General features: G+C 38.4%; 1 protein-coding gene and 1 non-coding gene across 9 annotated transcripts in view; one reads left to right on the top strand and one right to left on the bottom strand.

Annotated features, from left to right (window-relative positions):
• The window catches only part of PRCP (prolylcarboxypeptidase), a 77,292-nt gene that overhangs the window by 42,007 nt on the left and 7,439 nt on the right, over positions 1-27,846 (top strand). For all 8 annotated transcript variants that reach the window (XR_010147296.1, XM_009423827.5, XM_063783313.1 and 5 more), the window contains 6 exons: positions 6,064-6,165; positions 8,829-9,010; positions 9,263-9,420; positions 10,116-10,285; positions 20,233-20,397; positions 21,084-21,271. Coding sequence is in view for 7 of the 8 variants with exons in the window: in XM_001175153.6 (XP_001175153.1) it covers positions 6,064-6,165; positions 8,829-9,010; positions 9,263-9,420; positions 10,116-10,285; positions 20,233-20,397; positions 21,084-21,271 (965 nt within the window). In the remaining variant the exon portion in view is untranslated. The remainder of the gene's footprint in view (positions 1-6,063; positions 6,166-8,828; positions 9,011-9,262; positions 9,421-10,115; positions 10,286-20,232; positions 20,398-21,083; positions 21,272-27,846) is intronic.
• LOC112204935 (small nucleolar RNA U13) lies at positions 15,646-15,746 on the bottom strand. Its single transcript, XR_002938675.1, has one exon. It is a non-coding gene; the product is annotated as a small nucleolar RNA U13 (small nucleolar RNA).

Raw genomic sequence — 27,846 nt, 5'->3', positions numbered from 1 at the left:
TGGGAAAAGGTAAAGTTGTAGATACATTTTAGTTTAGCTTTCCTGTTCTACCATTTTCTTTTATTTGTGAGGGTTAAAAGTAGTATATAGCCTGTTAGCTTGCTTCCCTGACTATATTTTCTATCACCTTTTATAATGCCGAAATCCATTAACAAAACTTAATTTGGAAAGATATGTGAAAGGAAGAAATGCTCCTTTTCAATGTGTCAGTGCTGTGACTAGAAAATGTCAACTTTCTACCAAAAAGCTAGTTGTGAACTACCTTAAAGTGGGGAATGAATTATGTACTATCCCTAATGCCAATGTCTGGCACAATGCCTGGTAGTCAGGAGGTCTCAGTAAATGTTTGTTTAACTGGTATATGAATTTAAAGTAAAGATATGAACCCAATTACATTGTTATTGCATTTCTCATTTCTGATTATTTCCTTAGGAATGTTAAGAATCTAAGTAATTTAGTTGAAATAAAATACTTCCCAGAGAAATGAGATCCTAGGATGCCTTTTTCTTTTAGGTCAGTGACAAGAGAAATCAGGACCTCCTTTCCATTAGGTTCCCGTTCTGTTATTCTGTGAAACAGCAGAGGCTGCCTTGTGTCTTTTCTCCTTTTGGTGTGACTTTCATTTTATGTGAAGGCCACAGGGTAACTTATCCTGTCCAGTGATTTTTCCAGTTTCCATTCTCTTGTATTATAGGCAGGTAGCTGTTCCTGCCTCCACTAGGCACTACTCTGACAGGCACTGTGGCAGAACTTAAGGTTTGCTGGGGTATCTCTGTTCTCGAAAGTGGTGGAAAGGAAGAGATATTCAGTGTAGGAACAGTTCTGAAGAACTGACTAGAGGCAGATCATAGAAGAGCAGATCCTGGCCCATCCCCAGCCCCAGAGACCTTCCTTTACATACCAAAATGTTCCAATGCACATTCACTGCTGGACATTAATTTATTGAGAGGCAGCATCACACAGTGGTCGAGAGTGAAGGCTTCAGTCAGATAGACAAGGTTTGAATGCTGATTTTGCCACTTTGCTGTGTGACTTTAGGTAAGTTTCTTGTTCTGTGCCTCAGCTTTCTCATCTGTTAAATGGATACAGTAATAATGGTTCATAGAGTTGTGTAAAGACTTAAAGAAGATTAAGAGACTTGCAAGCACATTATGTTAAAAGATGTTGATATATTACACGGACCTCTTTTGAAAAATAAGAATACTCCTGAAATACATCACTTATTACTTTGTGAACTAGTTCAATGAAATTGCCTCCTCTCAAAGCCTGAAATCAACTGCACAGAGCTCTGGACGTTGTAATGGATGATCTTTACTCTTAAGATACTCACGGTCTGGTGTGTGTGACATACATGTAAGCAAATTTTGTGGCACAGTACCAGGGACCTATACTTAGCACAGTGGTGTTGAGAAGGGGGAGTGATCAGCACTGCCAAGGTGGGGCAGGCAGAGGTGGGCATGCTTGAGCTGGGTGTTTGCAAGATCTGTAGATAAATGGCAGGGAATGAGTAGATCCTTAAGAGAGAAAGTGGGGGTTATTGAAACCATCACAAATATCTGGCTAAATTCTCTATCCTTACATGCATATAACTCTTCTAATTGTTCATTTATCGATCAAAACAAAAACACTTGAGGTTCTTAGTCTTTGTTAGGGAGCAGGAACTCACTAAAAAGCAACAATGTGCACTAGGAATGACAAATAGTTTTAATCTGTGCTAAATCTAAATCTAATCGATTGATGTTGACTACCTAGAATGCTTTGTTGAGAAAAGATTCTGAGGCCACAACTGAGTAAGTGAAAAAATGAAGTGATTGGCTAATGACCAGATATAGATGGTTCTAGCAAGGAGATCTAACAGCTCTTGATGATGGTGCTCTGGAGCCAGACACCTGTTTGAATCTTGGCAATGCCGCTTACTAGCTGTGTGAATGTTGAAAGTTATTTAAACTCTTGTGCCTCAATGTTCTTGTCTATAAAATGGGGGTAATCAAAGTGCCTATTTCATAGATTGCTGTGATAATTAAGTGAATTAATTCATATGAAATGCTTAGAACAGTGCCTGACACATTATAAACACTCAGTTATTATTAGCCATTGTGAGCTACTATTTATTTTCCAATAAAGAAGATTAATTGAAAACCCCTAGGGAGTTTAGTATGCTTGTTTGTTTTGTTTTCTCTTTTATGTTGTCAATGCGTATGAGTAGACAGCTTCTTTAGATATCTTTAGCTCTTTCCTAGAAGATTTGGCAAACAGTGCAATTTGAAGACTTTTTTTTTTTTTTTTTTTTTTTTTTTTTGAGACGGAGGCTCGCTGTGTCGCCCAGGCTGGAGTGCAGTGGCGCTATCTCGGCTCACTGCAAGCTCCGCCTCCCAGGTTCACGCCATTTTCCTGCCTGAGCCTCCCGAGTAGCTGGGACTACAGGCGCCCGGTACCACGCCCGGCTAATTTTTTGTATTTTTAATAGAGACAGGGTTTCACCGTGATCTCGATCTCCTGACCTCGTGATCCGCCCGCCTCGGCCTCCCAAAGTGTTGGGATTACAGGCGTGAGCGACTGCGCCTGGCCCATTTTTTTTAAAGTTGAAATTACCTTTTATTTTTATTTAATTTGTTTTCTCTCCATTGTGTTTTTTTTCTTGACTTTTATTTTAGGTTCGGGGGTACATGTGCAGGTTTGTTAACTTGGGTAAATTGTGTGTTGCTGAGATTTGGTGTATGAATGATCCCATCACCTAGGTAGTAAGCATAGTACCTGATACGTAGTTGTTGAACTCATGCCCCACACCCACACTCCCTGCACTATTAGCCCGTCTAGTAGTCATGCAGTGTCTATTGTTCCCCTCTTTGTGTCCATGTGTATTCAGTGTTTAGCTCCTGCTTATAAGTGAGAACATGCAGTGTTTGGTTTCCTGTTGCTCTATTAGGTCACTTAGGATAATGGCCTCCAGCTACATCCATGTTACTGCAAAGGATATTATTTTGTTCTTTTTAATGGCTATGTAGTATTCTATGGTGTATATAGACCACATTGTCTTTATCCAGTCCACTGTTGAAGGGTATCTAGGTTGATTCTGTGTCTTTGATAATTGCAAACAGTGCTAAGATGAACATATGAGTGCATGTGTCTTTTTAGTAGAATGGTTTATTTTTATTTTAAATTTTTATTTAGTTTTTAATTTTATTTTTTGTAGAGAAAAGGGTTTCACTATGTTGCCCAGGCTGGTCTCAAACTCCTGGACTCAAGTAATCAACCTGTCTTGGCCTCCCAAAGTGCTGGGATTACAGGCATGAGCCGCCACACCTGGCCTATTTTTCTTTAGGTATATACCCAGTAGTGAGGATTGGTGGGTTGAATAGTAGTTCTATTTCAAGTTCTTTGGGAAATCTCCAAACTGCTTTCCGTAGTGGCTGAACTAATTTATATCCTACTAACAGTTTATAAGCATTCCCCTTTCTCCACAACCTCACCAACATCTGTTATTTTTTGACTGTTTTTTAATAATAGTCATCCTAACTGGTATGAGATGGTATCTCATTGTGGTTTTCATTTGCATTTCTCTGATGATAATGATGTTGAGCATTTGTTCATGTTTGTTGGCCTTGTGTATGTCTTCTTTTGAAAAGTATCTGTTCATGTCTTTTGCCCACTTTTTAATGGGGTTGTTTGTTTTTTCTTGTAAATTTATTTACTTATTTATTTTATTGTTATTATTTTTTGAACAGAGTCTCGCTCTGTTGCCCAGGCTCGAGTGCAGTGGCGTGATCTGGGCTCGCTGCAAGCTCCGCCTCCCGGGTTCACGCCATTCTACTGCCTCAGTCTCCCGAGTAGCTGGGACTACAGGTGCCCGCCACCACGCCCGGCTAAGTTTTTTGCATTTTTAGTAGAGACGGGGTTTCACCGTGTTAGCCAGGATGGTCTCGATCTCCTGACCTTGTGATCCGCCCACCTCAGCCTCCCAAAGTGCTGGGATTACAGGCGTGAGCCAACATGCCTGGCCCTTTTCTTGTAAATTTAAGTTCCTTATAGATTCTAGATATTAGACCTTTGTCAGATGCATAGTTTGCAAATATTTTCTCTCATTCTGTAGGTGGTCTGTTTACTCTGTTGATAGTTTCTTTTGCTGTGCAGAAGCTCTTTAGTTTAATTAGGTCCCACTTGTCAGCTTTTGTTTTTGTTGCAATTGCTTTTTGGGACTTAGTCATAAATTCTTTGCCAAGGCTGATGTCCAGAATGGTATTTCCTCGGTTTTCTTCTGGGGTTTTTGGGCTTTTTATAGTTTTCAGTTTTACATTTAAGTCTTTTATCCATTTTGAGTTGATTTTTGTATATGGTGAAAGGAAGGGGTCCAGTTTCAATCTTCTGCATATGGCTAGCCAGTTATCCCAGCACCATTTATTGAATACGGAGTCCTTTTCCCATTGCTTGTTATTGTTGACTTTATTTAAGATCAGGTTGTTGCAAGCGTGTGGCTTTATTTTTGGATTCTCTATCCTGTTACATTGGTCTGCATGCCTATTTTTGTACCAGTACCTGATGTTTTGGTTATTGTGGCCTTGCAGTATAGTTTGAAGTCAGGTAGTGTGATGCCTCTGGCTTTGTTTTTCTTGCTTAGGATTGCTTTGGTGATTCAAGTCTTTTTTGTTTGTTTGTTTGTTTGTTTTTTTGTTGTTGTTTTATATGGATTTGAAAAGAGTTTTTTTTCCTAACTGTGAAAAATGATGTTGGTAATTTGATAGCAATAGTATTGAATCTGTAAATTGCTTTGGGGAGTATGGCCATTTTAACAATATTGATTCTTCCTATGTATGAACATGGAATGTCTTTCCATGTGTTGTTTCTGATGCCTTTCAGCAGTGGTTTGTAATTCTCATTGTAGAGATGATTCACTTCCTTGGTTACCTGTATTCCTGGATATTTCATTCTTTTTGTGGCTATTGTAAATGGGATTGTGTTTTTGATCTGGCTGTTAGCTTGATTGTTATTGGTGTATAGACATGCTACTGATTTTTATACATTAAATTTGATAATGAAACTTTACTGAAGTTGTTTTGTCACTTCTAGAAGTCTTTTGGTGGAGGCTGTGGGGTTTCTAGGTATAGCATCATATCATTTGTGAAAAGAGATAGTTTGACATCCTCTCTTCCTGTTTGGATGCCTTTTATTTCTTTCTCTTGCCTGATTGCACTGGCTATAACTTCCAGTGCTGTGTTGAATAAGAGTGCTGAGACAGAGCATGCTTGCCTTGTCTTAGTTCTCAAGGGGAATGCTTACAGCTTTTGCCCATGCAGTATGATGTTGGCTATGGGTTTGTCATAGATGGCTTTTATTATGTTGCGGTATGTTCCTTCAATACCTACTTTATTGAGAATTTTTACCATGAAGGGATGTTGAATTTTGTCAAAGACGTTTTCTGCATCTATTGAGATGATCATGTGGTTTTATTTTTTGGTTCTGTTTATGTGGTGAATTCTGTTTATTGATTTGTGTATGTTGAACCATCCTTGCATCCAGGAATAAAGCCTATATGATTCTGGTAAATTAACTTCTTGATGCTGGTGGATTTTGGTTTGCTAGCTTTGTTAAGGGTTTTTGCATCTATTTTCGTCAGGGATATTGGCCTGAAGTTTTCTTGTTTCATTGTGTCCCTGCCAGGTTTTGTATCATAATGATGCTAGCTTCATAGAATGAGTTAGGGAAGAGGCCCTCGTCCTTATTTAAAAATAATTTCAGTAGGATTTGTACTGGCTCTTTGAACATGAAGACCATTTTAGACATAATGTTGATGCTAGGGCTAGAGTGTCAGGATAAAAAGACAGGGATGACTAATGGATGAGCAACCTGGAATTATTTTTAATTGTTTCACTCATAAAGTGTGAGATTGATGTGCAACAATAAGACATCAATTATGTCATTTATTTGTGGAACAAACATAAATTGTGCAACTTTGTAGAGTGCTCTTTTTGGTCTGGCTTAACATCTATTCCATATGGTTTGCCAAAAGGTTCAGTGACTTTTTTTCACATCCTGATTTTATCCTGTGATTTTGTAAACTCTTCTTAGGGGTTCATGTGGGATGTGGCTGAGGAACTGAAAGCTATGTTGGTGTTTGCTGAACATCGATACTATGGAGAGTCTCTCCCCTTTGGTGACAACTCATTCAAGGTAAAGATACTTTTTACTTAAAAGTTACAAGCTTTTTCTTTTCAATTTAGAATAGTTTCTAAATTACATGCCCCACTGTGAGATAACTTAAATTTGAAATGCCTAAAAGCTCAATAGTTTATATTTAATAGTTTCTTTTTAGATACAATTTGAACAGACTGAGTTTTTTTAGCCATTTTATTATAATTCTTAATGTTAATCAGTTTTTAACTCTGTGTGCCTCAGAAAGTTAAATTTTACTCTGTGGCTGCAGAGACAGTACAGGGAGCTTTTTATTTCAAAAATATCAGTAAACAATTCCGCTTTATAAATCGTACACTTAAATTATTGAGCCTGCCACTGGAAAAAATATAATGAGCATAACAAATTCATCTGATAAGATGTTTTTAATAAAATAAAATCAATAAAATAAGGACAAATAAGCTGTATGATGCATTAAGGCCAACTGGCCCCTTGGATTCCCTTTCAGCCTTTCCTGTTCTCACAGGAGCTTTGGCCTTTGTCACAGACTCTACCTAATAAACCAGGACACTTTTTCTTCAACTGAGTCATTCATGTACTACTACACTTGTGACTTTGGCTATATTAATTTGCCACATGTACTATTATTTACTTACTATTTTTCTTTAATCAGCTCACTTTTTAAACTTAGCATTATCTTAACCAAGGGCTCTGTGTACTGGTTATTCTTTACAAATTACACTAAAATGAAGCAATAAATGTTCCATTAAAAATGTTTGTGTGCTTCCTAATACCACCAGTGTATACATATGCTTTTGGGAACTCTCAGCTAGAAGGACTTGGGGCCAGTCCTTTACTAGGCTGCCTGTTTTGAAAGGAGTTTTTATTTTTAAAAAGGATATTTTACTATCTCATATTATAAATAAATACATGAGTAAAAATAAGTAAAAATGTTGTGTTATAAATAGAAAGTGGGATGATTTGCTGATATTTGTTGAGCTGTATGGGAAATTCTATTCTTTAGCTTGGTATTTTGCGTAAATATCTGATTAAGGGACTTGACAAGTCCTGAAACCATTGTGAAGCAGTTAGCTTGTTGTAGATAGAACATAACTTCCTCTCCTAGGTTTCTATAAATGATACTGTGTTAGCAAAATGGAGCCAGGGGCTCTTTTTGATATACTTCTTTCCCTTTGTGTGCTCACAGAATATGTCAGTAGCATGAGGGATATTATAGATATTATGCAAGGATTAGAAAAAAAATGCACTCAACTGTACAGAGTGCCATAAAAACTGGAAGTAAAGGATAGTGACAGACAGGGAGAGAGGAGGTAAGAAGGCATACATTTTGGAAGAGGGGGGAAAGCTAAAGGAGTAGGTGGCATGCATAGGAGATAGGAAAGATGGGATCTATGTGATTCAGTAATATGCCAGATGATGGAAGAAATCAGGATGGTGAGACCAAAGCATAAAAGTCAAACAGGGTAGCCTAATAGAGGTATGTAGCTGTATTCGTTGTCTAGTAAAGATGTACTTCAAACCTTATGGCTTAAAACAGCAATAAACATCTATTACTTTATAGTTTCCATGGGTGAAGAATTAGGAGTGGTTTAGCTAGGTGGTTCTGTTTCAGGGGGTCTCATGAGGTTAGGATGTCAGCTGGTGCTGCAGTCATCTGAAGTCTTGACTGGGGCTGGAGAGCCTCTCATATGGAGGATTACTCACATACGAGATAAAACTGGTGCTGGATGTTGACAAGAGGCTGCAGTTAAGGGTCTACTTGAGTTCATTACAAGGCAGCTAATTTCCCTCAAAGTTGGCAGTGCGGGAGAGCAAGGTGGAAGCTGCAGTGTTTTTTTAATGACCTAACCTTGGTAGTCACATATCATTATTTCTGCCCCATTCTATTCATTAGAACCAAGTCATTAAATCCCATCCAAGTTCAAAGGGAGTGGAATTAAGCTTCACCTTTTAAAGGAATGAGTGTCAAGAATTTGCAGACATATTTTAAAAGACCTTCTTAGCCTTCTCAGCTCAGCAGGACACTGGGCTTCACCTTCTGCAGTAGGGAAATTGTCTTCATGTAGAGAGCAGGATGTTTATGAAACTTAACATTATGAGTTTTCCTTTTCTCAAAGATCAATGTCTCATGTTGCCTGTTTTCCAATACCTGAAAATAGTTTTTTTTCTTTCCAATTTTATAATTGTTTAAAATAGGCAGGCTACTTTGTTTCAGTTGTTGATATGGCCGAGGTCATATATAATCTTTCTGATGAAGAAGGGTGAGTTTTATTTTTACTGGTGATTCTTACCTCAATTGTCCACTAGATTTAGTTTATATTTGCCTGTGTGGCAGACATTTTAAATGTGCCAAGATTTAAAACAAATGTTATAATGGTTATCTATTAAGCTTAGTTTATATTCGATCACATTTGCTATTAAATTTTACCTACAATTTGTTTCTATTGTTTCTACAACCTACTTGCATACAAAATACATTATGTTCTTCCACAAACTTAAAATCATTTTCATGAGTTTGAATCCACACAGCTATTGCTTTGACTAGGCATTTTAGCTCAATTGCCTAGAAATTCTATTTAGAGAAAAGCTTATCTGACACTGGCTCTCTTCTGGATCTATGCTATTCCTAAGCTGCTGTTATGTGCACATTTATACCCGTGTTCTTTGTTATATTTCTTTAGGATTCCAGACACTTGAATTTCCTGACATCAGAACAAGCTCTGGCTGATTTTGCAGAGTTAATCAAACACTTGAAAAGAACAATCCCAGGAGCTGAAAATCAACCTGTCATTGCCATAGGAGGCTCCTATGGTGGCATGCTTGCCGCCTGGTTTAGGATGAAATATCCTCATATGGTAGTTGGGTAAGTGCATTTGTACTGGACATGAACGTTTCTTAATGATTATCAAGGGAAACTTAGAGATTCATTTTGGGTAAAACATGTTCCATTCCATTACCCTGAGGTTTCTGGCTTCTGTCTCATTAACAGCTGTGTTATTTTTCTCAATATTTTTATTATGTTTCAACTTTAAAACTTGATTTAGATGACATATATATAATATATATATATATATTTTCTTTTCTTTTTTCTTTCTTTGATTTTCTTGCCATTTAGAGCTCTTGCAGCTTCTGCCCCTATCTGGCAGTTTGAGGATTTAGTACCTTGTGGTGTATTTATGAAGATCGTAACTACAGATTTTAGGAAAAGCGGTCCACATTGTTCAGAGAGCATCCGCAGGTCCTGGGAGGCCATTAATCGACTCTCAAATACTGGTAAGCTTTAATTAAGAGAATGGAATTGTGTGTTTTTTTAACCTTTCATTTGTTAAATTCAGTAGTTGTCACTTTTTAAGTAAACATTTTGTTAAAGCATAATGTACATACAGAAAATTATACAAATCAAAATCAAATCAAAATGCATACCTTGATGAATTTTCACAAAGCAAGGACACAGTATAATTAGCATTTAAATCAGTAAAGGGCATTGTCAGCATCTCAGAAATCTCCTCGTGCCTTTTCAGTCACTACCTCCATACCTACCCAGCAAAAACATCCTCACTTCTAGAACCATAGATTAATTTTTACTTGTTCTTAACTGTTTTAGTAATTGGAATTACATAGCATGTCTTTTTTGTGTCTACTGTCTTTTGCTTAGCACTGTTTGATAGATACATCCATTTGTTTTACTAAGTTGTAGTTTATGTATTCTTGTTGTTCTATAGTGTTCCTATTTATTCATTTTAATAGTATATTAAAAAGGGAGAATAATTCTGAATACTAATTCTGGTAAACTCTATGAGGATAGGCAACTTGTCTGTCATGGGATTCTCCAGTTGCTCTGAAAATATCCTGGGAGAAGGGGTATAAAAGATTGAGTTTTCTAAAATACTATGTGAAGAATAAATGATCTGTAAAGCCATCTGTTGACCAGTACTTTTTAGATTCCAACAATGTGATTCTATTCCCAGGCAGTGGTTTGCAGTGGCTTACTGGAGCCCTTCACTTATGCAGCCCATTAACTTCTCAGGACATCCAACATTTGAAAGACTGGATCTCTGAAACCTGGGTGAATCTGGCAATGGTGGACTATCCTTATGCCTCTAACTTTTTACAGCCTTTGCCTGCTTGGCCTATCAAGGTAATAGGAAAATGTCCTGTCATCATTTTTTAATAACACACTTCTCTTTTTTTTTAATGTGCATACTCTGACTTTCTGCCTCAGAGAAAGTCCCAGTGACAAAGGGGCTCTGGAGTTTGTCAAACTTGAGTTGGAATCCTGGGTTCTGCTACTTTCTGATTATGTGGGCTTGGACATGTTACCTAGCTTTTCTGAGCCTCAGTTTCCTCATTTGAAAAATGGAGATAGAATTCATTGATTATAGAGTTGTATGAATTAGAAATAATACCTAAAGTTGCTGTTAATGGAATAATTACTATGTGCCAAATCCTGGGCTGTGTACTTTGCATGTATAATGTATTTAATCTTTGTGATATATGTGTAACTTCCATCTATGTAATACATGGTTGATGCTTAATAAATGGCAGTCATTATCATAGCACCATGATCTAGTCAGCTGCGAAAGCACTGTAGGTGCTACCCTCAGTGTGAAGAGTGACCCCATGCAGCACAGTAGAGTGGAAAGAACATCAAATTAGATTCTGAAAGTGAGGTTTTGGTCCAGAACTGCTGCTTCACTTACCAACTGTGTGATTGATCTTAGGCAAGGTGCTTTTCTTTCCCCATCCCCTGTCTTCCTCTGTAGAAGGGAATAACAGTACTTACATACCAAATAGGATTGTGCTGAGAACCTAATAAAATGTTGGATGTGAAACACTTTGGAAAGTATAAGGACACATTACAGTATAAATTTTAAGGTTCTTTTCATGTCAAAATTATTTATTGTGTATGTTCATTTTAAGCATTTCTTTGTAAAGAGCTTTCCTTTTAGTTTTAAAAACAAAGGCTGGCCAACTTGATGGTTAAATTTAGAGAATATAACCAACTCTTCAGCTAGAATGAGTGTTGGAAGTGAAAATAGAATTGGCGATATAGAGCCGGGTTTCAAATGCACCTTTAATTTAACCACCCCTTTGAATTATTACGTGTATACCTTGCTTAAAAATTTGTAACTTAAGTTCATTTGCTATTATTTTTCTTCATTTAAAAAGTAGAATGACCAGTGAGTGTATTGCATATAGCAGGCCAGAGGTAAGTATATATTGAATTAGAATGAATTTCAACAATACAAAGTTGTTGAAAAGAGCAGATCATGTTTTATGTTAGAAAACCTAAATCAATAGGCCTGGCATGGTCGCTCATCCCTGTAATCCCTGCACTTTGGGAGGCCGAGGTGGGAGGATTGCTTGAGGCTAGAAGTTTGAGACCCACCTGGGCAACATAGTGAGACCTCATCTCTACAAAAAATCAAAAAAATTAGCAGGGCATAGGGGTGCCTGCCTGTAGTTCCAGCTGCTTGGGAGGCTGAGGTGGGATGATTGCTTGGGGCTGCAGTGAGCTGTGATCATGCCACTGTACTCCAGCCTGGGCAACAGAGCTAGATCCTGCCTCAAAAAAAGAAAAGTAAAGAAAAGAAAACCTGGATCAAAATGATAGGGAAAAACTAAATCTAAACTAGTTCATCTCCATAAACATCTATGTGCTAATAATGCTTTATCTGTCCATATTACTTTACTATTTACAAAGCGCTTTCATGTTTGCTGTCTCACTAAATTCTTTTCAAAGTACTGTGTAGAAAAAGAGGTATAATCCAAGATTTATGGAGAAGAAATTAAAGCTCAACTAAGAGGTGGTAGAAGTAGGATTTGAACTTGGGTCTTCACTGTTCAGAGCCTCTGATCATCTACTGCATTGCACTGGGTTAGGAGGAAACTTGACTGAGGGTTGAGGGGACCATTGCTCACAGGGTGACATCTATCAGATTTAACTCTATATCTATCTGTGTACAAGGTGAGAATTACATTTCTATCTTTATTCTCACTTGAAGAATGAATGAGTTGTCAGATGATAAAAACATATGGGGAATTCTCTCATTATTTAGAACAGAGGTTGAGAAACTTTCTCCATTCAAAGGGCTATACTTTTAGGCTTTGCGAGCCATATGGTTTCTGTCACAATTACTCAACTCTGCAGTTGTAGCATGAAAGTAGCCATAGGTAATACATAAACAAATGAGGATGGCTGTCTCCAATAATAACTTATTTGTAAAAATAGGCAGTGGGCTGGATTTGGCCTGGGGTTTGTACTTTGCTAACCACTTATCTAGAAAACGGCTGGAGAAATATAGCTGTTTAATGTTAGTTGGTGTACCACAATTTGGAGTAGTGAGCAGTCTAACTGGTTTTCTCCCTACCTCTTTAATGTTCATTTTGGGATATTTTGCTGTTCAGTCTTACATGTGAATAAATATTTTATCCTTTGTTCTTCTAAATAATTACTCAAAACCAGCAGAGTATACCTCAAATATTTTGTCATCTATTTTTGATTTACTGCAATCCTTTTATGCTTTATATATATGCATTATAAAAGTTTATTTTTAAGGTAAGATATCTTTAGGTCTTTCCCTCACAGTCACCCTTTACTTCTTTTATCCAGGATTAATTCTTGTCATTCTCTTCAGTTATTTCTTACTGACATTATCCTTTCTTTTGACAGATCAAGGAATTCTTGATTGCTTGTATTTATGATTCTGTTTCCAGCCTGCACCCCACCAGAAGTAATCTTATCTCTTGCCCCTTGCTTGAGAAATTGCATTGCCTCTGTTTCCAATTTCATCCTATAGTTAGTTACCCATCTGATTGTCAGAATTTTTCCACTACGTCTCCCTCCCAAACTTGTAGCTTCAGATCACTTTCTTTCACTGTTCATTCTATTTCTCCTTTTTTGACCCCCCTCTGTGTTCTCCCAACCCACTAATCCCTGGAACACTACCCAGTTGGGGACTGCTCTTTCACTTGGATAGTTCCATTTAACCAGAACTCCTCCTCCCTCTGATACACTTCCTCCTTTTTAAAGGGCTGACAAACAGGCGTCCTTTTCTGAGTCTGTAACTCAGGCTTAGGATGGTGAGATAATATGTAACAGTTAGGTTATGAAAAAAACAGGTGATTTCCAATTCTGTCTGGGACCTTGTACAGTTCTGAAGGATCCATGGGCAGCGACTAAATGCCATTTTCCGTGTCAATTCAAGTATCGTTCCTTTTAATTTGTCTTTGGGCTTTGCACACTCAGACTCCATTTGCTTTTGTTTACTGTTAACAGAAGCTGCAACATTCATGCAGAAATAATCATGGACTTGGCTGGTAGAACACAAGGAAGAAGAGAAAAGGGAAACAGAAAACCCCTCTGTCATTTGACTGTTCTGTCAGCATGAAAACTACTAGGTTTCTTCCCAGCTTAAAGAGCAACTTTAAAGGATGCTGTAATTTGTTAATTTTGGAATCACATTTCAGCTGATAACTTCTCAAATATTTCAGCATAGGCTTCTGTGCATGTAGATAGATGTAGTGAAATAATGACATAAGATGGAAAAATCTCTTCCGTTTGTCTTGGTGTTTGGTAATGTATGCGACCTCTCTGGGTGGTTTAAGCGGTTTAGGTGCATTCTATGAAAAGGGAGCTTTTAATGACAAAACTAATGTGATTATCTGAGTGAGTGTGAGAGGGGTATTGAAGCCTTAGAGAAAGAAAATCTGTTAGAAAAGCTGAATGTATCTGCTTAATCCTTTCTCTAATGTGGATGGACCATGCTCTGAGAGGAGATTGGTCTTTTTTTTTCCCCCAACATATCTTCTTTCCTTCCTCTGTTAAAAAATTTTCTTTGACCCCCTTTTCCTTCTCTTATTTAAATGTGTACTCTCATAGGTAGGAGCACTTAAAACTTTTAAACAAATCATTATCTTTACTTTGTCTGGTGCATGTGGGATTAAAGGGCAGAACTGAAATACTTGGTTGCAGATCTGATTAGTTTGGTAGTAAGGTTGCATGAATGTTCTATTTTCTCAACTATTTCTATACACTTTAAAACTGGAATGAGTAAAATGGACTTTCTAATGCTCTTTCTGTTTCCTGAATGTTCATCTTTATTCTAGGAAATGCCGTATCACTCTACTATTTTACAGTTGTTTTTTTTTTTACTATTACATACTTTTAACGTTTTATGATTTCATATTGCCACAAAATTCATTCTAAGTTTTTGCCAAAACAAATAAACCTAGAAAAATATAAAGATGATCTAAGAATTAGAAAAATTGTTTTAAAAAATTAAGCATGAGACAGCAGGTGTATTTAAGCATTGTTTGTGTTGTTATTTTTCTTTTAGCTTTTAGTTGAATACATGCAATATGGTTACATTGGTTGGAAGCTCCAGAGAGTCTGCATTTGTGTTTTTTTCTTTTCTTTTCTTTCTTTCTTTTTTTTTTTTTTGAGACGGAGCCTTGCTCTGTCTCCCAGGCTGGAGTGCAATGGCATGATCTCGGCTCACTGCAACCTCTGCCTCCTGGGTTCAAGCGATTCTCCTGCCTTTGCCTCCCAAGTAGCTGGGATCACAGGCGCCCACCACTGTGCCTAATTTTTGTATTTTTAGTAGAGATGGGGTTTCACCATGTTGGCCAGGCTGGTTTCGAACTCCTGATCTCAGGTGATCCACCCGCCTCAGCCTCCCAAAGTGCTGGGATTACAGGCGTGAGCCACTGTGCCCGGCCTCTTTCTTTCCTTCTTTTATTTATTTTTTTAAGAGAGAAGGTCTCATTCAGTCACCCAGGCTGGAGTGCAATGGCATGATTATAGCTCACTGCAGCCTCGAACTCCTGGGCTCAAGGGATCCTCCCGCTTAAGCCTCCTGAGTAACTGGGATTACTAGAGTCTATATTCGAATCCCAGTTCTGCCACTTCCTTGCTGTGTGGTTTTGGGCAAGTTTCTTAACCTGGTTTTGAACTCCTGATCTCAGGTGATCCACCCGCCTCGGCCTCCCAAAGTGCTGGGATTACAGGCATGAGCCACCATGCCCAGCCTCTTTCTTTCTTTCTTTCTTTTATTTTTTTAAGAGAGAAGGTCTCATTCTGTCACCCAGGCTGGAGTGCAATGGCATGATTATAGCTCACTGCAGCCTTGAACTCCTGGGCTCAAGGGATCCTCCTGCTTAAGCCTCCTGAGTAACTGGGATTACTAGAGTCTGTATTTGAATCCCAGTTCTGCCACTTCCTTGCTGTGTGGTTTTGGGCAAGTTTCTTAACCTCTCTGTGCTGTAGTTTCCTCATTTGCAAAATGTGTATAATAACAATTGTAATGCTTATTAGGGTTGTTATGAGTATTTCATAGCATCTGGTATAAAGTAAAAGCACTAAATTGATGCTAGTTATAAATAATAATAGCTATTATTATTATGTAATATTGGGAAACCAGATGATTATACCAGGACTTTGTGGTTGACGTCTGGGTTGAGACCTATATTCATAGTGCTTTTTTTTTTTTTTCCCCACATCAGACGGGTAATGTGCTGATAGCATAACCAGGTTTGAAGGTGGTCCATTTCACACGTGAGCATGAAAACCCAATCATACGCTTCTTGCATTCATGGTTTTTAAATTGTGTATCTGTAGCCAGACCTCTGAGCTTGTTTTCTCTTCTGTGAAATGGGAATGATCATTATATGGTGCTCTCTTGGTTATTGTGAGGAAAGAACCTGCCCTGCCATCAAAGAATATTCAGTAGTTGTACTAGCAACCTCAGTCCCAGCTATTCACATTTCAGCGCATTTACAGCATGTGTAGGAATGACACGCCTTATGTAGAAATTGTTTAGAAGAAGCCGTTTGCTAGGGCTCACAAAATAAATAGAAAGTAAGTTCAGGGATACCTGGGTGTTGAGTATTTTGGACAGAGATGGTTGGCCAAGACTCTTTCCTTGTTGTCTGATTATATCACAGCCTCTATGTAAACAATCAACAGGCCAAGTGCTTGCTTTTATCACGTCAGTAATATCTGCACATTGTCAGGGTTAAGCTAAAGTATTATATGAGGTTAAGACAAAATTGTTGATATTTGACTGTTTTTGACTTATAAATGTGAGAATTTCATATGGTTCAATTTAATATTTATATATTTTATGCATCCTACAGTTATTTGATAAAAGTATGTGAATATCTCCTTTTAAACTACTCATCTTTTTTTTTTTTTTTAAGAGATGGAGTCTCACTCTGTCACCCAAGCTAGAGTGCAGTGGTGTGATCATAGCACTGGAGCCTAGAACTCCTGACTGAAGCAATCAATCCTCCCACCTCAGCTTCCTGAGTAGCTGAGACTATAGGCACGTGCCATCACACCTGGTTAAGTTTTAATGTTTTGTAAAGATGAGGTCTTGATATATTGCCCAGGCTGGTCTTGCACTCCTGGCCTCAAGTGGTCCTACTGCCCGGGCCTCCCAAAGTGCTGGGATTACAGGCATGAACCACTGTGCCTGGCATTGAGTTACTCTAGTCTTTAAATAAGCATGGGAATAGTGCCGAGGTCTGGCTAATATGACTTCAGTATTTTTTTGAAACTTCATTCACTCTGCTACCAAAATTGTTAAGGAAGTGCAAAGAGATATTAGAGATTCTGTTTTTTAATGGTAGAGGATGATGCTTGGACTCACAAAATCTTTGAGTTAGAAAGGAAATTTAGAATTACCTAAAATAAAATTTCCATAGTAAATTTGCAAATATTTTGCAAAAAAATTTTAAGTGACATTTTTCAGGCTTTCTATCTAGCATAGTAGTAGAATTAAAAATCAGCACTTCCTTTCTATAAGGCAGTTTAACAGGATGTACCAAGGGCCTTAAACATGTTGATCTCTTTTGAGCCAGTAATTTAAGAATTTATCTCAAGAAAACAATTAAGAATATAGGAAAGATTTAGCCCCAAGGGTATTTATTGTAGCCTTATTTGTAATGATGAAAGGTGGGGAATGACCCAATTTTAGGGTTGCTTCAGCTGTTTTTCAGCTCCCCATCCCGATTGCTCTCTTCTAGATTTTCTAATGTTGGTCGGTGCCCTTCGTAAGTTGTGTACAAAGCAGGATCCAGTACTCCAAGGGTGATCTGACCTCACAGAGCACAGTGCCTGGGGAGTGCCCTTAATCTGGACTTGGAATTCCATCATACAGAGGCCAAGTCTCTGACCATGATGTTCTCTCTGTGTAACTGGGGCTGCTGAAACCCAAGTATTGTCAGCCAGTGCCGGTCTCCAGCCATGCTTGTGTCTTTTAAGAAGTGACAGTAACTGCTATTTGTGGAGATGGCTATTCACAGGGACTCCTTTTCTTTGCCTGACAGAGGCCCAGTGTTCTAAGCTCTAAGAGGGGCTCTGATGCCAGCATGTGAGTCACACTCACTTGCTACTGTTCTTTTCCAGAGTTTTGGGCCACTTGTTGCTGCACATCACTACCTCCTCTCCCCCTGCCCAGCTTGCATTGTCGCCCTTCCCCATCTACCATGCTGTGCTTGAACATAAGGCGCTTCTCTGCATTCCGTGTGTCTACTTTGTAGTTGTGTGCTGCATTTTGAAAGAGCTGAATTGGTGTCCAGGTTCAGGAAAGAATGCTGATCAACTGTTGGCAATAGATGGTTTAATATATCTCATGATTGTTTCTTGATTTCCATATTGTCTTGAGTTATTTTTTATTGACATATTTCCTAGGAATGTTTTCTGAGAAAAGTGCCATGCAAATGTTAGGTATTTTTTTGACTTACCATGAAAAATCGAGAGTTTCCAAAATAAACACTATTTTGACTTTTAATTAGCTCTCGGTTTAGCTCAATTCTCTCTTCATGTACATCCTAAATCCTGGTATTCCTTATTCTTATGATCTCACAGTTACTTTTGAAAGATATATCCAATTATTTGAACATCTTAATTTCTGACTTTTCTCACATTCAGCAGTTCTGAAAACTTTTGGCAATGATGCACACTCCATCTTCCTTTGGAAAGTCATATTACATTTGAGCATGTTAAAGGTTCTGAGAAATCATCTGAGATTATATAATAATAACAACCAGTCAGGAAAACTGTTCACATTTGCTAATATACAGTTTCTCAAAACTATCTGGCTAGGAAACATTTTTCCGCAAAGTACCAATAAACATTCCATGGAAATATTGTGGTGTAGAATATATTTGGGGAGAGGCATTGAATTTTCCTGAAAATTCATTTTCTCTTTTACAGTTTTCCTTTTTTTTTTTTTTTTTTTCCCGCTGGCAGCTGGTGCCAGGCAGAACTGTGATGAGGGGCTGGGTTTGGTTGCATCCTTTCTCAGTACCCTCCTTTCCTGACTGGGAACATGTCCCCAGCCCAGGCCTTGTTATTCCTGCTGCCCAGAATCTCTCTCCCTGAGGTGGGGTGACTGGGCTCCTTTCCTGGCTTCTTCTCTGGACTAGTCTTTTTTTTGTCAGGTCTAGTCTATTATATATATAATCTTTTCCGTATGAAATGGGAAAGGACCAGATTACTGAATTCATGTCAGAGTCAATAGAGATTCAAGCTTACTGGGTTTGCCTTGCCACTGGGACTATTTGTAGTTTTACAGGTGGACACTTCCTAAGCTGTGTGTCATAATGGATAAGATGTATATTTCATAACCAGAGACAGCTGGGAACAAATCTAGGCCCTATTATTTACCAACTGAGTGACCTTGAAGACGACTTAACCTAAGAATCAGGGTTTTTTTTCATGTAAAATAATGGACAATCATCTATCTGATTGGGTTCTTTGAATATTACATGGTGTATTGGTTGGAAACCCAGGGCTTAATAATTACTAGCTGTTGTTGTTGTTAGTATTATTCAGCTATGATTCCATTGCCTGTTATTTTTCTCCAACATTTTATTATGAAAAATTTGAAACATATGGAAAAGTTAAAATAATTGGACAATGAACACTCATGAACCTAACATCTAAATTCAATAAATAATATTTTATTATATTTGATTTGTCACATATGTATTCACCTATCCATCACTTCATCTATCTTTTAATTTATCCTATTTTAAAATGAATTTTAAAGTAAATTGCAGACATCTTCCTCTTAAATACTTCAGCTTTATTATCATTAACAAGAGTTCAATATTTGTGTATGGTTCTTCTTCTGGTGGTGGAGGGGTGAAATCTAGATACCATGAAATACACAAATTATATCATTTTTCATGTAACCCTATTAAGATATAGAATATTTCTGTACCCAAGAAAGTTTGCACTGGTTCTGTTTAGTCAGTCCTCACCTTTACTCCTAACCCTGAATATTGTCTGATTTTTATAGCTAGGATTCCAGGCATTTTTTATAGGATAGTGATAGGAATATTTGGGAGCTGGGGAGTTGCAGCATATGCTTTTTATCACACGACAGATGCTGGAACTTGGTATAGTTTTTCCATATGAGATTTTATAAATTTTGCATTTTTATAAAAGTATAGTAATTCATTCAGCAAACATTTACTTACCAGATACCTTACTAAGTACTGAGGGAGACATTCTGAAATCAAGTGAGTGAAGTAGAGCATTACAGGGGCTGTGATAAAAATAGGTACAGGGTATAATGGAGGCACCAAGAAGGGAGAGGTTTAATTCTTCCCAACTTGGAAACATAGGCAAGGATGGCCTTGAAGAGGAGGTAATATTTGAGTTGAGTGTTGTAAAAGAGGAGTTGGTGTTCAAAGGCATTAGTGGAGTGGGAGAGGAGTTGGAAAACAGTGTTTCAGGGTGAGAAAGGGCAAAGGGGAAGGAGCCTGGTGTGGTGGGGAATGGTTTTCCTAGGCTGGAGCAAAGGCAGCAAAGAGGAAGCTAAGATGGTAGATGGAGAGGACTTTGCCTACCATGCAAATGGCTTCGGTTTATTTCTATAGCCTAAGGAGTAATTGAAGAGGTTTATTCATTTATGGAGGGGATTAAACCCAAGAGAGAAATTAAACACTGCGGTTAGTAGCTTAAGAATATTTTATGATCAGATCAAAATCATATTTCTTCTTTGTGTTATTAAACTGTCATTTTATATTCATATTCTGACTCTTTCCCCATTTATCTTTCTAAAATGACAGGTAGTGTGCCAGTATTTGAAAAATCCCAATGTATCTGATTCACTGCTGCTGCAGAATATTTTCCAAGCTCTGAATGTATATTACAATTATTCGGGCCAGGTGAAATGCCTGAATATTTCAGAGACAGCAACTAGCAGTCTGGGAACACTGGGTTGGAGCTATCAGGTAAATATGTATAATTTCCCCAAGTGGAACTTACTTTTCACTGATACAGTTGTGCTGTAAAAAAAAATCAGGCTACACAAGATTTTGTCACCTACCCTGAATCCAGTTTTGGGCTCTGTTACCTTATGCTGTGATACTATGGACAAGTTTTCTTGTTCATTCATTTGTTCATTTAATAATCACCAAATATATATTGAGTTCTTATATGTGTCAGGCACTCCTCTAGGTTTCAAAGATACAAAGATAAATAGTACATGATCAAATCTAGTGTAGTAAAAAAGTAAGTAATCAGTATTTCAATAGATCTTGATAAGTCCTACAAAGGAAGCATTTTATAGACATATAAAAGAAAGGGAGTCTAATTTGTCCTTCATCTGCACAATGAGACTAATAATAATAAACTTTCCTTGCAGAGTTGTTTTGAGGGTTAAATGTGATAATAAATGTGAAATCAAGCAGTTTGCTATGAAGGGATATAATCCTGACTTCCGTGACTTCTTGGCCAAGTCTTTTTAAGACTAATGAGAGATTATATGGCGCAGAAGTAAAGAACAGGGCGTCGAAGCTGCCTTGCCTGAGTTCAAACCCTGCCTTCACTACTTACCAGCATTATGACTTTGTGTAATTTATTTAACCTCTTTTTGCCTCATTTTTCTAGTTGGATTCTCTCTTGGTTTGCTTCTTAGGCCTGCACAGAAGTAGTCATGCCCTTTTGTACTAATGGTGTCGATGACATGTTTGAACCTCACTCATGGAACTTAAAGGAACTTTCTGATGACTGTTTTCAACAGTGGGGTGTGAGACCAAGGCCCTCCTGGATCACTACTATGTATGGAGGCAAAAACATTAGTTCACACACAAACATTGTTTTCAGGTGAGTTTTTGCTGTCCAAAGATAAACTTCAGTTGGTGGAACATTTGTAGAATATCTGAAAAAACAGAACCAGGGTAATGCTGGACAATATAACAACATAGAATACAACAGTGCTACCTGTCGTGTTTTCCTATGCCTTGAAAGATAGGATGCTGAGAAGAGATAGGATTTTTTGCTCTATTACCAATGTGCTTTATGAAAGTCTTAAAAATCAACAGCAACAAAATTTTTTAAATATTAAAAAAACTCTCCAGCACAAAATAAAGCATCATCTGTTGTTCTTAATTTGTCTTATTATTGTTATGTTGTTGTTGATGGTAATAAAAAATTTTCAGTATTCATCACTTTTGAAGTGCCCACTTCATTCTGTTCCAAGTACTAAATGAGGCACTTTAAATAAATTACCTGGTTAAATCCTCACAACAACCCTGTGAAGTAGTTTTTATAGCCCCTTTTTTACTGTGAAGGAAACTGAAGGTCACTGTGTTCAATCACTTGCCAAAGCTCATCCAGCTTTGTTTTAGTTACTAAGTGATAAAGCCAGCTTTCTATCATGGCCTGACTACAAATCCCATGTTTGTTTTTCTACATTACACTGTTCCTTAAGAAGTCACACAGTTGCCACTGGTTCACATTAGAGTTAATTGAGCAGACTCTATGTGTATCTGACTGGGACTTCAAAATTTCCGTGTTTTGAGTTGAACATTAGGTTGTCAGCTATTAAAATAGCAACGAGTTAATCAAGAATTTCCCCAAGTCTGTATAGAAATAGGAGATACCACTACATACCTGTTAACCAGAGCTATTTTTAAAATTGTAAATGTCATTCTTTTAGAAGTTCTTTATTTGTTTTAGTTTTTATTTTTTGAAAAAAAAATCTGTTAAAACTTTATCTTGCATTTTACAGAAGTCTATGAATGATTTTTAAAAGGCACCTCCTTACCCCATGTCGCATTTCTCTGACAGTTGTTAAAGTAGGCAATGGATATATCACCAGCTTGAGCATCGCCATCTTGCAAGGATTTCAGACCAACCAACTACTCACCAAAGAACTTGGCAGCTTTTTAATCTCATTTTTAATACAATGGTAGATCCACTCTGATGGCAAACTTATCCAGCCAAATCTCCACAACACAATTTGCAAAATTAGTGATTAGCAAATTGGTTAGCTTTGGCATGGAGCTGTGCTTATTTGCCCGTGACAGCCTGGTGTTGATACTGGCAACAGAACATTGAGAAGGACAACTTTCACACTGTAAGAAATAGAGTCGGATGCCCTTCTGCAGGATTGTGTCTGGTGATTGGCATGTGTGACATCACCTTGACAATTCCTTGATGTATCAAGGGCTAGTTTCCTCCAGCCCTTTTATGAGGCACTACTCTGTTCATAAGGGTGGAGCCCCATAATTTAAATGACATATTCCTTGATATATCTCCTCAAGACATTTTCTGTTTCTATGGGAATTTTCCTTTGATTACAAGTTGGTTATTACCATCTGTAGAACCACTTGTACCCAATTCAGCCAACAAAAATGCAAGGAGGCTGGATGCAGTGGCTCACTCCTGTAATCCCAGCACTTTGGGAGGCCAGGGCAAATGGCTTGCTTGAGCCTAGGAGTTTGAGACCATTCTGGGAAACATGGTGAAACCCCATCTCTACAAAATATACAAAAATTAGTTGGCATGGTGGCATGTGCCTGCAGTCTCAGCTACTCAGGAGGCTGAGGTGGCAGGACGGCTTGAGCCCAGGAGGTGGAGGTTATAGTGAGCTGAGATTGCACCACTACACTCTAGCCTGGGCAATAGAGCCAGATCTTGTCTCAAAAAGCAAACAAACAAAAACCCCCCAAAAACCATAAAAACAAAACAAAAAAAAAATGAAAAAAATGCAAGGAGACATTTGGGATGTTGATGTAATAGTTTACAGATATCCATAAAGTTGATGAAAGGAGTTTTCTTGGTTCCTACTTGGACGACCTGTAGAGGTTTCATGGTGAATTTCCTTTTCTTTCAAGCAACTGTGTCTGGATTCTTTCCCCTTATAATGTTGAACACATGATCCAGTAGCTCCTCATATGTGCAGTCTCTTTCTGACCTACCTCTCAGGGCCTATCTGATTGCTGAATGAGACAGCATCGTCTTTTTTGCTGTCTTCATCTTCTAGAGCTGTGTCTTTTTTTTTTTTTTTTTTTTTTGAGATGGAGTCTCACCCTGTCACCCAGGCTGGAGTGCAGTGGCACAATCTCTGCTCACTGCAACCTCCGCCTCCTGGGTTCACACCATTCTCCTGCCTCAGCCTCCCAAGTAGCTGGGACTACAGGCTCCCACCACCACGCCCAGCTAATTTTTTGTATTTTTAGTAGAGATGGGGTTTCAACCATGTTAGCCAGGATGGTCTCGATTTCCTGACCTTGTGATCCACCTGACTCGGCCTCCCAAAATGCTGGGATTACAGGCATGAGCCACCATGCCCGGCTAGAGCTGTGTCTTTAGTATTCCATCCTCATCTGGGAACTTGACATTCTTCTTTTTATTGCCAAGCATAATGTCAAGGGCCTCCTCTGGTTCATCTGGTTCTTGAACATCACTTTCAATCTTAAGATCCTTTACAACTTCTTCAGCTTTATCAGTATCAAATGTCTTTTTTTTCTCCTTTTTCTTCTGATTAAAGAAGTTCAAGTCATCTAGAACATCAGAAATGTCTTTTTTCCTACCGTCGTCTTCATTGGCTTCTACATCATTGTCCTCAGCTGGTTCTGGTTCCACTTCTTGGGCTGGTTTTTCTCTGTTTGTGTATCCCCTTCCTCATCTAACATAAAGGGATTCTTCTTTTTCTTCTTGCTCATAGTAGGATCAAAAACTGTCTCATCCCCGGACGTGGCTGTGGCTCAAGTGGGCTCAGCACATGGGAACTCGGACAGCCCAGCCCCAGGCCCCTGGCAGCATTGCTGCTCCTGCCAGTACCTCTCCGACCACTGTGCTCTACAAATTCTTTTAAATAAGTCAAATTTGGCCTTTGGTACATAGCCAAAAGCTTTTAGGGATGAGGAGAGCTGTTTGCCTGGAAGTTGACTCTGAGTTTAGGCTAGTGGCACTGCCCACTTTGCAAAAAAAGGCCTCATATTAGACTCTTATTAGACTTATTAGACTCATTCTATTTTCTTTTTTAATTTTTAATTTTAATTTTTAAATTCTGGGGTACATGTGTAGGATGTGCGGGTTTGTTACATAGGTAAACGTGCACCATGGTGGTTTGCTGCACCTATCAACCCATCACCTAGATGTTAAATCCAGCACGCATTAGCTATTTTTCTTTTTCTTTTGAGATAGAGTTTTGCTCTTGTCGCCCAGGCTGGAGTGCAATGGCATGATCTTGGCTCACTGCAACCTCCGCCTCCTGGATTCAAGCCATTCTCTTGCCTCAGCTTCCCAAGTAGCTGGGACTACAGCTCACCTGGCTAATTTTTGTATTTTTAGTAGAGATGGGGTTTCACCACGCTGGCCAGGCTGGTCCCAAACTCCTGACCTCAGGCGATCTGCCTGCCTCGGCCTCCCAAAGTGCTGGGATTACAGGCATGAGCCACTGTGCCTGGCCTTAGCTGTTTTTCTTAATGCTCTCTTTCCCCCCACTCCACCCACTGACAGACCCCAGTGTGTGTTGTTCCCCTCCCTGTATCCATGTGTTCTCATTGTTCAGCTCCCACTTATAAATGAGAACATGCAGTGTTTGGTTTTCTGTTCCTGCATTAGTTTGCTGAGGATAATGGCTTCCAGCTCCATCCATGTCCCTACAAAGGACATGATCTCATTCCTTTTTATGTCTGCATAGTATTCCACCCAGCAGGATACCTGTCCCCAAATAAAAGGCAAGACACTTTAATGGAAAACGTAAAACTGCTTTTTGTTTAATTTCCTTACGTTGTATTCCTTGTTCTCAACAGGATTCTTCAAAACTATACTCTTCAGCTCAGTCTCATAAAGTGACAGTTAAGCAAATAAGTCTGCTTAGGATGTTTAAGGAAATTGTGCCAAATTTATGGTATTTGAAATAGGAAAACTTGAAAGAACTGAGAGGGTTGAAAAAGACCTAAATATAAGCCTTTGGGTTTGTCTTAGTCCACTAGCACTGCTATAGCAAAACACCTGAGACTGGGTAATATATAAACAGCACAAATGTATCGCTCACAGTTACGGAGGCTGGGAAGCCCAAGATGAGGATGCTGGCAGGTTTGGTGTCTGGTGACGGCCCAGTCTCTGCTTTCAAGATGGCACCTTAAGGCAGCACCCTTACATGGCCGGAGGTGGAAGGGCAAGAAGCTCCTTTCCTCCAGTCCTTTTACAAGTATATTAGTTATCCATTTGCTTTTTTATGTTATCTTTCTCAGATTGTCAAAGCGATGATGATGATCATCATCATCATCACTATTATCATCATCATTGGAGAAGGGGGCATATTTTGTGAGAAAAGTAAGTGGGTAGGAATTAGAGCTCCATGTAAGAAACTTTTAGCTCAGTGTAAGAAAGGACTTTCAAGAAGAGCTATACAAAGGTAGAATGAGCTGTCTTGAGTAAAATTACTTAAGCTTTTTTGATTCTCAGTTTTATCCTTTGTGAAGTGAGAATAATAATACCACTCACCCCATAAAGTTGTTGTGATGCATTAAAAGAGTTAGCACATCAAAGTACTTGGCCCAGATCTGGCAAATATCTATGCTCAAAAAATATTTGTTGAATGAATAAATGAAAGTACACTCTTCACCTTGCCCTTTATGTTCTAGCCACAGAACATAAAGGGAGTATATACCCAGGAATGGGATTGCTGAGTCAAATGGCTCTAGATCCTGGAGGAATTGCCACACTGTCTTCCACAATGATTGAACTAATTTACACTCCCACCAACAGTGTAAAAATGTTCCTATTTCCCCACACCCTCTCCAGTATCTGTTGTTTCCTGACTTTTTAATAATCGCCATTCTAACTGGCATGAAATGGTCCCTGAATGTCCTTTCTCATCCTCTTTTTCCTTTTTCCTTAAGATTCATACCTTCTCCAAGAAATATTCCATGAGGGAGGATAGGTTTCCACTTTCCCCTTACTTCTAGTAGCACCTGTAAATACCGCTTATCACTCCATGTGGTAGTTATCTGTTTGCGTTTCTATCTGCCCCATGAGATTGTGAATTTATCACTGGCAGGGACTTCATCTTAATCATCTCTGTATCTTTAGCATCTGCTACAGTGACTGGCGCATAATGAATGCTCAATAAATGTGCCTGTTGTTGATAAGGATGATGAATGAAATACACAGCTCAGGAAGGCTTCAGAAGCATGTGAAAGTTTAAAGGCAAGACTGTGTAAAGATGCTGGTTTATCTTTTAGCAGTGGCAAGTCTACTTCTACAAAGAAATCTTTTTCTATACTTTGGTAGGTATGAGAAATACAATGCAAAAATTAAGTAATTAAAAAATTCAAAATTCTCCTTCTTTTCTGAAGAAAGAGCACTCCCAAAGTAAAAGAACAGCCATAGGTGTGTCTGTTCTGTGTACTTCATGACCACTAGCTGTGAAACATTTCTGGTTGCTGAGTAAGAAGGTGTCCAAGCATAAACATGGGCAAAGACTTCATGACTAAAACACCAAAAGCAATGGCAACAAAAGCCAAAATTGACAAATGGGATCTAATTAAACTAAAGACTTCTGCACAGCAAAATAAATTATCATCAGAGTGAACAGGCAACCTACAGAATAGGAGAAAATTTTTGCAATCTGTCCATCTAACAAAGGGCTAATATCTACAATCTACAAGGAACTTAAACAAATGTACAAGAAAAAAAAAATAACCCCATCAGAAAGTGGGCAAAGGATATGAACGGACACTTCTCAAAAGAAGATATTTATGCGGCCAACAGACATATGAAAAAAAGCTCATCATCACTGATCATTAGAGAAATGCAACTCAAAACCACAATGAGACACCATTTCACGCCAGTTAGAATGGCGATTATTAAAAAGTCAGGAAACAACAGATACTGGAGAGGGTGTGGGGAAATAGGAAGATTTTTATACTGTTGGTGGGAGTGTAAATTAGTTCAACTACTGTGGAAGACTGTGGCAATTCCTCCAGGATCTAGAGCCATTTGACCCAGCAATCCCATTCCTGGGTATATATTCAAAGGATTAAAAATCATTCTAAAAAGACACATGCACACGTATGTTTATTTCAGCACTATTCACAATAGCAGAGACTTGGAACTAACCCAAATACCCATCAATGATTGACTAGATAAAGAAAATGTGACACATATACACCATGGAATACTATGTAGCCGTAAAAAGGATGAGTTCATGTCCTTTGCATGACCATGGATGAAGCTGGAAACCATCATTCTCAGCAAACTAACACAGGAACAGAAAATCAAACACCATATGTTCTCACTCATAAGTGTGAGTTGAACAATGAGAACACATGGACTCAGGGAGGGGAACATAACACACTGGGGCCTGTCGGGGGGTGAGGGTTGGGGAGGGATAGCATTAGGAGAAATACCTAATGTAGATGACGGGTTGATGCGTGCAG

This window comes from Pan troglodytes, chromosome 9 (assembly GCF_028858775.2).
Source record: "Pan troglodytes isolate AG18354 chromosome 9, NHGRI_mPanTro3-v2.0_pri, whole genome shotgun sequence".
In the NCBI taxonomy this organism is placed as follows: domain Eukaryota; kingdom Metazoa; phylum Chordata; class Mammalia; order Primates; family Hominidae; genus Pan; species Pan troglodytes.
Note: the sequence above shows the minus strand (reverse complement) of the source record. Positions and strands in the feature narration are given on the sequence as shown.